This window comes from Anopheles maculipalpis, chromosome 2RL (genome assembly GCF_943734695.1).
Source record: "Anopheles maculipalpis chromosome 2RL, idAnoMacuDA_375_x, whole genome shotgun sequence".
Lineage (NCBI taxonomy): Eukaryota > Metazoa > Arthropoda > Insecta > Diptera > Culicidae > Anopheles > Anopheles maculipalpis.
Window position 1 is genome coordinate 73,417,318 of NC_064871.1, and position 12,274 is coordinate 73,429,591.

The window sequence follows — 12,274 nt, forward strand, 5'->3', positions numbered from 1 at the left end:
ATCCTCATCACGTGCCTCAGCCATCGTATACTTGCGGCTTTGTAGCTCAGCTATACCGTGCTTTAATCTCCTTCTCTACACGCCCCTATCCTGGCACCAACTGTCCTCCTTCCTTAGTCCGTTTGAAAATGGCGAGTGCATACGCGTCCTCTGCCACCATAGTCAAGGACTCGTACCCGTAGAGTACTACTGGATGTATCAAACAGTTACAACTAGATGGTACGATCGTAACGATCGCTCAATGAACAATTGAAGTTGAAAAACGAATATCAAATAAAGATTTTTGATCATTTCTTTCAGGTTTCCGGTTAACCAAAACATTATTTTTCGATGGATTTCAATAATTGAATTTTATTTACTTAAAAATTCACATAAGTTAACTAAATCTTCTTGATTTAAAATGTAGATAACTACTATTACTAGTGTTGTGATTGATTGTTTGTTTTTTCTCCGCTCAACGTTTCAATGTTACTAGTAGCGTGTGGTTGTTTAATAAGTTCAATAAAATTATCTCTATATAAGCCCGCCAGAAGGCTCATAACTCGAACAGGGACAATAATTGATATAACAATCGTAGTATAACAGCGAAACAGAACAAAAAACAGAACAGCGTAGGCAGCATTGGTAGTTAATTGTAGTAATAAGGAGAAAAGAAAACTCTCAAGAGCACAGGCACAATTAATTAGTTAAAACAAATATTTTACTCTTTTCTCGCTCCGAGCTTAATCGTCATCGGATAAAGTATGCTCTACGATTGATTGAGAATATGAAATAAAAACGTCTTTTAATACGGTTCAGATTTAAAATCAAGCGTTGTGTATAACCGTGTATGTCGTCGTTCGCTAAGTCGAATGTCGTCGTGTACGTCGTCACGCAATGTCGGAGAGATCACACGACACGCACCATTTCACTTTGCGCTCAAAACGAGCCACAAGTGCAACAAAGTCAACTCTTACAGTAAGTGTTTCTCTATCTCTTAGTGATCTCTCAAAAGCTTTTTTTCAAATCGATGATGCGATACAATTGCAAATTTTTACGTCTTTTTCTTCTCTTTCTTGTGGACATTTGAAGTTAAGAAAGTATCTTTTTTTTGTGGTTTTTTGCATGATTGGATGTTTTGTTGATTGAATTGTGTAGTAAATTGGCCCAATTGATGATAGTTTAAGCGCAGATTTTGATATGCAAACTGGGTGGAACAAACCGTGTGCCATAGTAGTGAAAATCTGAGTGTTTGGTAAGTCACAGTAAGTGTTTTGCTTTAAAGATGGAGCATGAACATGAAAGAGTTCCACGGTAAACATGCAACTTGCAGTAGAAAATGGTGTAAAAGTAGTGTATGAAGGACAAACACTGGTAGTTAGTAGGGGATAAAACTTGTCGACGTAGGTTGTGGGTTCTTAGATTGGAGCAAAAATCTACATAAAAATCTTTACAATTACTCGACCAGTATCCGTTTCCTTGTTCGAATATGTACGAGCAGCAGGTTTGAGGCCCCCCTTCCCCTCCCCCCTCCCTCTCACCCTCTTTTGGTTTATGATTGTTCGTTTGATCTTTGGTTGTAGTGGTTGAGTGGTAAAGCATCCGTGCGGACATCGATCTCGGTCCATCCTTACGAAGGTCATGTCGCAACGATTCGTGTCGGTGGTGGATCGCAAAGCGTGTTTTAGCTGCCACCACCACCAAGCTCGTCTTCGTACTGCTTTCTGAAGCAGTCACCGACCGGGAAGAAGTCCCAGCATCGCTGCTGGTACATGTTCCACACGTACGTCTCCTGGCCGGTGTACTCCGTGTCCGGTTTGTTGATTAAATGCATCAGGAAGAACATGTAGTTGGCCAGATTATGTTCCTGGGCCACGTGGGTATCGAACCCGTGCGGTACCTGGTGGGAAAGTAGGACACAATAGATCAGCGTCAGATCATCGATCACTTCACGTCAGAAACAACAACCATACCTTATCGAAGTAGTCCTTGCCTATACCACAGATGAAGCAATTGGACTCCATGTCCTCCTTGACCGATTCCAGCTGATCACGAAGCTCGCCGAAAGCGTCAATGATCAAACCCTGGATAATGGCCAGCAGGATAACGATGACGAAGAAGAAGAACGTGATGTCGAACAGGATGCGGTACACCTCGTACTCATCCCCGTCCGGATCGCCGATCTCGTCACCGATACCACCACCCGCTCGTACACCCTTGTACAGATGGAACACGAAGCAGGTGGCCATGTCGTGACATTTGCGATCACCTTCCTCACCGTCGTCGTCCTCCTGCACGTAAAACTTGCGGAAGAAGTTGAACGCAATGACCGTGTAGATGTACACGATGATGGTCAGCAGCATGACCGTCAGCACCAACTGTTTGCCGTTGTGCGTTACCGACTGCAGGATCGTACGCAGCGTCTTAAAGCCGACCGCCACATCGAGCAGATGGGCCGCGAAGAAGAACTGATTGAAGTTACCCATCACCGAGAACGAGAAGTACCAGAGCGAGTAAAGGAAGGAATTGTCCGTGATCGTGACGCCCGCCTTCCAGATCTGATAACGCCAGTCGATGTTCGCAATAAAGTGGAAGAATCCACCACCTTCGTTTGCTTCCTGTGCCGCAAATGCCGTCTTTTCCATGCCCAGCAGGTTCGAAATCGAGTCAAAATCGTACGTCTCGCTGTACTTCTGGCGGACCTTCTTCTTTACGAATTTGTCCCAATAGTTGACCGGGAACGTTTTGGCCGATATGACCAGCTTGTCCCAGTGCGATTTAATGTCATCGTCTTCCGGCTGTTCAGCGATGAACAAACCGTCAAACTCCAGCCGACGAGCAATTTCCTTCTCACGCTTAAAGATGGCCAACGGTACCTTGAGATGGTAGTAAGCGATCAGCATACACAACGACACCAAGCTGTGCAAAATGGCGGCCACTCGTAGGACGTGCTCCATGTAGAAGAAATCTTCGTCCACCTCGACCTTTTCGAGCGGGTCTTCCTCTTCACCCTCCCCGTCGCCACTGCCACCTTCACCACCGCCCGAGCCCGTTTCCAAAATGCCAAGTCCCGATCCGAGACCGGATCCGAGTCCCATCAAGCTTTCGCCCGAACCTTCGCCCTCCTCATCATCGCCGAATGTCGTTACCTTGTAGAACAGCAGCATAAAGTTAATGCAGAACGCAAGCACCAGCGCGACGTACTTGAGGTTGTAGAAATTGCGGGCCAGATAGCTGACACACTTCTTCGTGTACTTGGAGAAATCGATCTGGTGGACGGCGGCCGGTTCCTTCGTTTCGGTCGAGGCCTTCTTCGATTCTGCCTCGATGCTTGCCAACGTTGCTTCCTGGGCCTTCTGAGCTTCGGTTCGTTCCTGGGCGGCGCGTTTCGCCGCTTCTCCACCAAGCAGATCGACCAGCGTCATCTGCTCGCCGGGCGGAACACCTTCGCCCGTTAGTTCGGCAGCTCCATCTTCTGGGCTGCTTTCACCCGTTTCCTCAATCGAAGAGGATGGGCTTAGGGCGGGTGATTCGTGCGGTGCCATGCGGTACTGTCCATTCTCTTCCTTGCTAATGTCAAGTCCGAACGCTTGCACCGTACCCGGTGGTTCCTCTAGCGGCAGTGGTGGTAAAGCACGCAGCGAAGGTTCTGCCTCCGGTATCGGTTCTTCCGCTTCCTGGGCAGGGCCACGCATCAGCGACATTAGAATGTTGACCAAGTACTTGATCACAACGGACACGCCAAAGCCAGAGTAGTAGAACGCGTAGAAGATCATCTTGAAGAATCCGACTATAATCTCGGGGAATGATTTCGACTGCAGTACGGTAATCTGGTGCTTGATGTTGGACGGGCTGATCATGTACATCGAGTAGGACAGACCGTCCTTGACGGCTTGAATGGTGCGCTTGATGGGATCGCGTGCAGCACGCTCTTCCTCCTCCTCGCTGATGTACGTGAAGGATTGATCGCGGCGCACCGTTCCACCGTCGTCGTCGCTGGCCATCAATCCCGATGCGTGCGTCATTTCAAAGATGGCATCCTCACAGAAGTTTACGAACGCCTCAAGCTTCTCCTTATCACCACCCTCGGTGACGATCGAATAGAAGAAAGCACGCTTCGATTCCTTAATCTGCGGCTTCTCCCACTGCTCAATGTTTGCTTCCTTGATCTCGAAGTAAACACGCTCAATGCGCTTGGACGAGCCCATAATTTCAATGCGTCCCAAGAACGACTCGAAATAGTTCAGCACAGAGCCGGCCGTTTCGAGGAACCGTGCCAGACGCGGTTCATTGGGCATGTGCTCGGACAGATTCGTCAGCAGGACAGCCAAATTGAAACCGATCTCCTTGGCTGGTTCGTGGAACCGATCGACGAATCCGATGTAGTCGATCTTACCGTCGTGATTCGTTTCGCAACAAGCGAGCAGGAAGTCAATCTCTTCCGGTGTGTAACTCTTCTGTTGCTCCATCTTCTCGCGGAAGTCCTTCGGCAGGATCCACCCATCACCGTTACTGTCAATCTCCATGAAGCTTGGCGTTGATGTCAGATCCTTCAGCTTCAGGAACATGTCGAAGTACTTCAGAATCAGTTCGACGTTCGATGCGGACTCGACCAGTGTGTCCACCATCTGCTTACCGATGGTACCGTTCACAACGTTACCCTCAAGCATGGAAAGCATCATGGTGATCATGTCCTTCTGCAGATTGAGCAATTCCTTCAGCAGATCCACCTGGCTAGAGTGTTTCGACAGCTTATCCTGCATGTGCGAGAACAAAAACAGGAAACCTCCGACAGCATCCCACAGACGGGAGTGTGCCAGTGCCTGCTGATTCTGTGTACAGGGACCCTGAATAACTTCAGTGAGCGTGTTGAACACCTGGCTTGCAACACCGATCGCCTTGAAGAAGTTAGCCTTACCGGCCGGATCGATCAGCTCCTTGCTCGAGTAGTGCCAGTAGAAGTCCATAATCGATTCCTGCAGTCGCAGCAGATAATCGACGGTACAGATGACAACGTTTACAGTGGTCGTGTTACCGGCCTGCGTACGGAGATAGTTCTGCCAGTCGAGATTGTGACCCTCGCAGGTCAGTTGAATGAAGCGGAACAGTGCACAGGTAAATTCGGCATCGTGCATGTTCTTCTCACCGGCGGCACCCTCCGAACCAACGCCAAGACCCTCCGCCTTCGTATTACGCTCGAACGCATCCAAATCTAGCACACTGCAGGAATTCATCAGCCCAGCAATGGAGGTGAAGAATCCGACATCCTTCTTCTCCTTCAAGTGGTTTAACATTCCCATCTGGATGTCGATGTTACCACCTCGCAGCACCGCAATGCCAAGCTCCAGCGTACGCATCACCATCTCCGACGGGACACCCTTGGATGCGGAAATGTGTAGCAGCACCATCTCGGCAACGCCACGGTTGGCCAGACGTGCCTGGTGGAACAGCAGCTTCTGCTTTTCCATTTCTTGTTCCTGTGAATGGAAGGGGTAAAAGAAAGCGTATCAAATAGTATTCTGACCAGATGTGTTGGAATTAATGGTAAAAGAACTCACGTGACCTACCATGAGCTTTTCCATAGTCTATTAAAGCATTAGCATGGTTAGCAGCAGTAAAATTGGTCGCAAACGGTGTTAGTTTACACAGAAGACAAGCACTGTCCGAAGGAATACTCACATGAATACTAGCACCTCCTTCATCCTCACCGGCTCCTTCCTCTTCGTCGCCACCCTCCTCTTCCTCTTCACCGCAGGACCGGGCAACAATGCTAGCATAGGACATGTATAGTGGATCTTCCTGTAGGGCACCACTGCGTTCCGTCATGGCACCACGACAGAACGTTGTCACGAGCTGTGTCAGTGGATCCGGTTTACCCTCTTCTTCTTCTTCGTCCTTCTTCTTCTTTTCTGCATCCTCGAACGTTTGCTAGAGGGAGAAAAAATGTGTAAGTTGATCATGGTAAACAGGTTAAACGTAAGGTATACTCACAGTGAGATCCTCTATCATGACCTCCTGGCCGACATTTTCATCCTCTAGCCATAATTCCGAGTAACTCCGAGCAAAAATGTTGCAAGCACGATGTCTAAAGTCGGAACGTTGTTTAACAATATAGAGTAAAGGAAAGGGAAAGTGTATTAGTATCAATTATGGTAAAGTAACTGTAACCCAATGCCTATGAAAAAATCGCTAAGAGCAACAAAACAAAAAAATAAAATAAGGAAAAGAAAATAAAAATCAAAAAGTAAAAAACCAAGAAGCGACTAGCGATAGAAAATAAAAACACCTTGCATTAACAGTAACAATCATAACTTCCTTACTCGCCAAACCAAACAAGCTAAATTAGTTGGCAACATAGTAAAGTTTGCATTTTTAGCAAGGAAGTTTGCTAAACCAAATAAAACAAAACCAACGACGTGCAAAAGTAGTAAAAGCAAACATAGCACACAAAACGTAAGTGAGAACAAGAAAGTAAAAAAATAAAAACAGATTGAGAAGACTGAAGGCGAAACTATAAGTAGACAGGATAAGAAGAGTAGTAGAAAATAGAGGAAAGGAATAAAAACAAACAAAAACAGAGAGTAGAATGAAAAATACACTACGCGCACTTAAATGATACAAACTGCACAAAACAAACAACAGCAACAATTCGGTAAAAGAAGTTGAATGTACGACAAATAAATACAATTGAAAGGAACAAATAGATAATAAAAAGGAAAATAAAAAAAGAAAGGTAGAAAAAAGAAAAGACTCAGTCACCTGCTCAATCTATACATTGGTTTTGCTCTTAGACATGCAACAGCCATTTTGCGTCGTGCTTGTGATAAAACGTGTGTCCAATTAAGACCTTTAGCTCTAGGTCGGCATGCCTATATATATAGGTTTAGTTAGTATTGCGGTTAGTGATTATTCTCTTTAATTATCATCTCTGTTGTTGTTTCTTTTTTTATATTTTCTTTTTGAGAGGGGGAAAAAACGGGTGTTTGTTTATGGGATGAGGGGTTTTGTTTGTTTGTCCTTTGGTTTTGTTTATTGCTGGGTGAACATTTGGGTGCATTTTTTAGCGTTTATGCACCAAAAGATGGTATTGGTTCAGTTGTGTGTTTTAAAGTGAGTACGGGACGTAGGGCAGTGAGAAAAAAAAGGTGCAAAAAAGAGTAATGTGAGTGTGTATTGTTCTAACTACTCCCGTGAATACATAACCAAGATCGGTGTGTTAAGGTTAGTAATACAAATGTGGTAAAATGGAGTACGTGTTAGTTTTAAGGGATGCGTCGAAAATAGGGTCGATTGTGACTGTTTTGTCTAGAAAAAATCAAGAGCTTTTTTTAATTACAGCATTAATATTGAAGTCTAGGAAATTTAAGAATTTTTAACAAATTTCTCTCATGTTTCAGACTGTTTCAAATTAATAAAACTAGCAAAAGTTTGATTCAGAAAGATTTGAAGATAAAATTTTAATAATTAGTTGAATTTAACGTTCTTTTAATGTAAACTTATGTGGTGTAAAAATATAAACACTTTAATATAAAATTTTAAAAATTAATTATAACTTATTAAAATGCATTGTGGTTTTGCGACAGTACAAACAGCTTTCAATATGTACAGCAAATATTTAACATGATGTTACGTTTGATTCGTTAAATAATTTTAGATTAGTCTTTAGAGGCACTCCGGAGCAGAAAAGTTGATAAGAAGAACATTGATGCAGGAGTGGAGAAAATCCGAAATTGTCAAAAAAGGAGCAATTAATCTTAAGAAATTGGAACGGTTAAGAGCTTTCGCCAAAAAGAAGAAAAGAGTTCATTCTCATCACCCAACAAGATACAAGACGGAGATAGAGAAATAGAGAGAGAGAGAGAGAGAAAGAGAAATACTGGAGGAAAAGTGGAACTCAGTGCTGTTTTTTGTTTTAGTCGATAAAACTGGGTTCGGCAGCCATTCAAAACTAGCAAGTAATCGTATCAAAATGTGTGATATGGATGGAAATTTTGGTAGGGATGTTTACTGAGTGATGCCAATTTGTTTTAAATTGATTTTTGCTTAAGGCGTATGGGCTTCCATCTGTATGCAAGTTTATCTGTTACAGCAGCACGCGCAGATTGTGGCTTTCCTGATTATCTTATTCAGTCCTGATTGAGTGAAATTTGGGGCAGGGGTGGTTAGTTTTATTTTTTGGTAAAAGGGGAAGAGCTTTTTCCTAATGCGAATTTAGCCTTTAATATTTTACACACAATTTCGCTTGCATTTTAATACTTTTGTTTGCTGTTGTTGCTGGTGTTTGGCAATGACAGTTTGCTGGTAGGTTTTGTTTTAATTTTTGTTCAGTTCGGTTGCTTATAGAGAGGATAGCAAAGTAAAATAGAAACAAAACAAAAAAGAAAAGATAAATATGTACAGATCCAATGGACTAAACAGTTCAAGACTGGCAGTCTTGTACAACAGTTGGCATTCAGCAAAACAAGGACAAAAAAAAAAAACAAAACAAGATATACAAAAGGAAACAAAACGTATGTATATCAAACACGTGTAACAGAAATGCATAACAAAAAGAACAGGTGGTAAAATGCACAACGCACAAACAAAAATCAATCCAAAACGAGTGAGTTGAGAAACGAAAACATGAGCAGAAAAAATAGAAACAAAAAAGAAAAAAAGGGAAAAATAAACCAACGGAATACGGCAACGACAGGGAACATCGAAAGTAAAAGTATTTGATGCAAAGAAACGTAATAAAATTACAAATCAAAGAGAAAGAGAGAGAGAGAGTAGGAAAACGAAAGAAAAACAAACGAAAGAAAATAATAAACCAAAGAAAAGAACGAAAAAACTAGAAACTCCCATGAAGAAAAGGTTTAAAGTATAAGAAAATTATAAAACCTTGGCAGTGAATGTAAGGAAACTTGTCTGAAACAGGCAATAACCGCTCGTTTTCTCTGTATCGAGACGCAACTTCTGTAAACATTTTTGCTTTGTTGTTGTGGATGGTCGATCTAGATCGTAGCGAAATACAAGTTGATTGTGTAGATTTTTAGATAGAGATAAATACACGTTATAGTCTTACACATACTCTTGGGGCGAGTAAACAATTTTGTGGAAATATTTTTCTTTGGTTTCATCGTTCAGATATGAGATCGGAAGGTAAGGTGATATGGTCGGTGGTGCTTGAGATTGTGTTAGGTCGATATAAGAGGGTGTTAAACACATAAAAGGAACTCTTGATTTTGATGTGACTAGTCTGGAAAGGGAGCGGGAGGTGAGTGTGTCGGTACGGGATAGTTGTGTAATCCGAACACTTACCATATGCAGTCCATAAAGAACCTTTGCCATGGCGACGATGCGCTCGACCGTGTCCTCGATTTTGTTTTCGGGCTTCTTGTCCGTTTTCTCCAAAGCATCCTGCACGATCTGTTCCTTCTTGCCAAGCTTCGAGTACAGGTAGTGCTGCCAGGACATTTCGTCGGCCGGGTCAAGTTTGTCGGGCAGCGTTAGCTGCGTACGGGCAAACTCGATCACCTCGTACTCGGGCATTTTCTGTACAGGTGTAGAGGGTTTTTTGTGAGCATAGAGTGTTGAAACCTTGATCGTAGTACTACTAACCTTAAGATAACGATCCTTGCAATGCTGTACCAGCTCCTGTTCCTTACCGGCGAACAGATTCAAACCAACCGGAAGCAAACGCTTCAGACAGGCCACCATCAAGCTGGACTGAATTTCCTTATCCTTGTCGCGCTTCTTGTCACGGCTACGCTTCTTCTTCTTCACCTTTCCACCGGACGCCGGCATGTCACCCGAAACGGCGGCCGAACGGCGAGTAGCGGTAGGCATGATCAGTGCCATATTGTCGATCTCGTTGGCCGAGATGAAGTTTTGCTCTTCCTTCAGGAAGTACTGACTCTTGGACCAGACGTTAAATATCTCCGCCACGTAGTTGTATAGCTCTTCCGCCTCGGACACGTTGTCCTTCAGCCAATGGTTACGCTGCAGATCGACATACTTGATCAGCAGCGGATAGAACGAGTAGATATCGCGGACCAGCAGTTGCCAGTCCTCCTGGATTTGTGCTTCAATCTGGGAGGTATCATCGGTGGAAGACTGGAAAAAGGAACGAGCAATATTGATGCAATTCCGAGGAAACAATGTTCACGCTCATCAACTCACCTTGAGGAAACCACGCAAGCTTTCCTCCTTGTGGAACATGCTGTCGCAACGTTTCTTGACCCGTTCGGCCAACGGTAGGAAGACATCCTTGAGCAGCTCCTCCGAGCTGTTAATGATGATCTGCTGCGTGTACGTGGCGATGCGCGTCATCCAGGGCGCATTTTCGTTGGCAATATTTTTACGGATCATCTTGAGCACGTTTTTCAACAGATGGTTCATATGGTCGGCCGTTACCATCGTGACGTGATTGCCCGACTGTGGACTAACGTTATCTGGACCTTGGTTCCACCAGAACGGCAAGTACGAGCAGAGCAATGGTAGAATAACGTCTATTATATGCTGTGCCTCCTGGTATGACTTTTCCGACTCGACGAACTGATCGACCTCCGATAGGATCGACTCAAGCGTTGGCATACAGCTCTCCATTTTGCTCATAATATCTTGCGCTTCCAGCGAGGTATCGGCAATGCGGTTCAGCAGCGAGAAAGGATTGTGCTTGTTGGCGTGCGGCTCGAGGAAAGCGACCGGGAAGCAGGAACTGAATGCGCCCAAACAAGATCCAAGCGCTGGCTTATGACGTTCCAGCTCGGTCTTGAGATATTTACGATCCCGTGTCAATGACATATCGGTACCGAGAGTGTACAGTGCCGATAGGATCTTGTACGATGCCACTTGAATTTCGTCCACTGCGAGAAGATTGGAAAATTGGCATTAGATAATTTGCTTTCATCAAAAAAGGTACGAAAAACTTACACAACAAATCACTTCCATAGTCGCAAGCGGCCAAATGATCAAACAGTGACGTCAGCACTGGCAAGATCACCTGATTCACGTACGCCAGCGAAGTGGAAGTCTTCAGATGCGTTCCACGCAGTCGATCGTATTTGCCTTCGGTAAGGTTGACGATCGTCTGTCCCAAATCATCAGCAGTGTTGTTGAAGAACGTCAACATCGAGGTACGAATGAACTCGGGACAGTTCTTTACCAGTGATTTGGCGTCGATGCTCTTCACCAGCACCTGCAGACAGCGTACGGTGATGCGAACATCAGCACCAAACGCCGCTAATCGGTAGCGTAGCAAACTGGCCAGCTTACAGAACAGAGCGGCCACCATTTCCTTCTCCTTCAGCGAAGCCGCTCCGACGTTGTTCGTGGCGGTAGCAATCGCAATGAAGTAGTTACGATTGGTGGAGAAGTATTTCTCCATCAGTGGCAGTACCACCTTGGAGAAGAATTTGATATCACGCGAGCAGGTCTTGAAAGACGAGCGACGACTGAACGTGGATGATGGCTTCAGCAGCTTCATGTTGATCGTAGCACGATCACTGTAGGAGATCAACTTCTCCAACAGCGAGTAGGCAAAGCGTAGCTCGATGGCAGCAGTACTCATGCCTGGTTCCTCTGTCTGTCCACGCGATGGCCTATATTGAAGAGTATTTAGATATTTTAGTAAACGGCCAATAGACTTGTCTTCCAAAAATACGCACTTGTGTAGCTTGAGTCCCTGGTACTGTAGGTACTTGAGGAATTCCTGCGAACGCTCACGATCCTTGCGCTTCTCCTTGTCCGTGAGCAGATCGTACGGCACCAGCTGAGCATGTATAGCTCCACCGCACTGGTTAAGCTCTTCGTTCTTCTTCTTCGCCCAGATATCGTGCGAATTCTCTGCCAACCTTTCGGCCATGTTTTGCATTTCTCTGCTCAGCGTCAGGTTAGTCATGTCCACCGGATGCGGGTTGTAGTTGAACGGTGAACCAGTATCCCCCTGCAATTCCTGTGTGAGTTAAATGTGTTCCAACAGGGCGACACCGTTTACCAAGCAACGAAGGTAGCCGCACATACGGCAAGAAAACATTGAGGGATGGACAAGCACACACGTCACGCCAAACGGGATGATGCACAGGAATGTTGTAACACCCGGAAACGCCATATTGGTGGTGTTGGTGACCAGGATGATAACGTGATGGGTTGAATTTTGGAGTAGCATGAATTGCAGCATTGATTTTTTGTAGTGGTGAGGATAAGGATATTGAGATTTGAGTAAAACATTAGAACAGTTGATAAGGAAATTGAGGGGTTTCACCAAATATAAAGCTAAAGTCGGTAACAAATACAAACTCCGGCTTTTGTGAAG

At 44.7% G+C, this 12,274-nt stretch overlaps 2 protein-coding genes across 17 annotated transcripts in view; one reads left to right on the top strand and one right to left on the bottom strand.

The window, feature by feature from the left end:
- The window catches only part of LOC126568830 (serine/threonine-protein kinase ULK2), a 373,161-nt gene that overhangs the window by 203,220 nt on the left and 157,667 nt on the right, over window positions 1-12,274 (top strand). The gene's annotated exons all lie outside the window — the stretch shown is intronic.
- The window catches only part of LOC126568737 (ryanodine receptor), a 31,083-nt gene continuing 20,432 nt past the window's right edge, over window positions 1,624-12,274 (bottom strand). For 6 of the 15 annotated variants that reach the window (XM_050225265.1, XM_050225258.1, XM_050225266.1 and 3 more), the window contains 10 exons: window positions 11,628-11,905; window positions 10,894-11,561; window positions 10,141-10,826; window positions 9,580-10,074; window positions 9,280-9,513; window positions 8,860-8,972; window positions 5,971-6,064; window positions 5,659-5,907; window positions 1,953-5,456; window positions 1,624-1,879 (listed from right to left, as the gene is read on the bottom strand). In XM_050225265.1, coding sequence (XP_050081222.1) covers window positions 1,664-1,879; window positions 1,953-5,456; window positions 5,659-5,907; window positions 5,971-6,064; window positions 8,860-8,972; window positions 9,280-9,513; window positions 9,580-10,074; window positions 10,141-10,826; window positions 10,894-11,561; window positions 11,628-11,905 — 6,537 coding nt within the window. In that variant the 3' untranslated portion in view covers window positions 1,624-1,663. Of the gene's footprint in view, window positions 1,880-1,952; window positions 5,457-5,658; window positions 5,908-5,970; window positions 6,065-6,738; window positions 6,849-8,859; window positions 8,973-9,279; window positions 9,514-9,579; window positions 10,075-10,140; window positions 10,827-10,893; window positions 11,562-11,627; window positions 11,915-12,274 lie in introns of all 15 variants that reach the window. The other 9 variants (XM_050225262.1, XM_050225255.1, XM_050225264.1 and 6 more) reach the window with 3 other exon arrangements.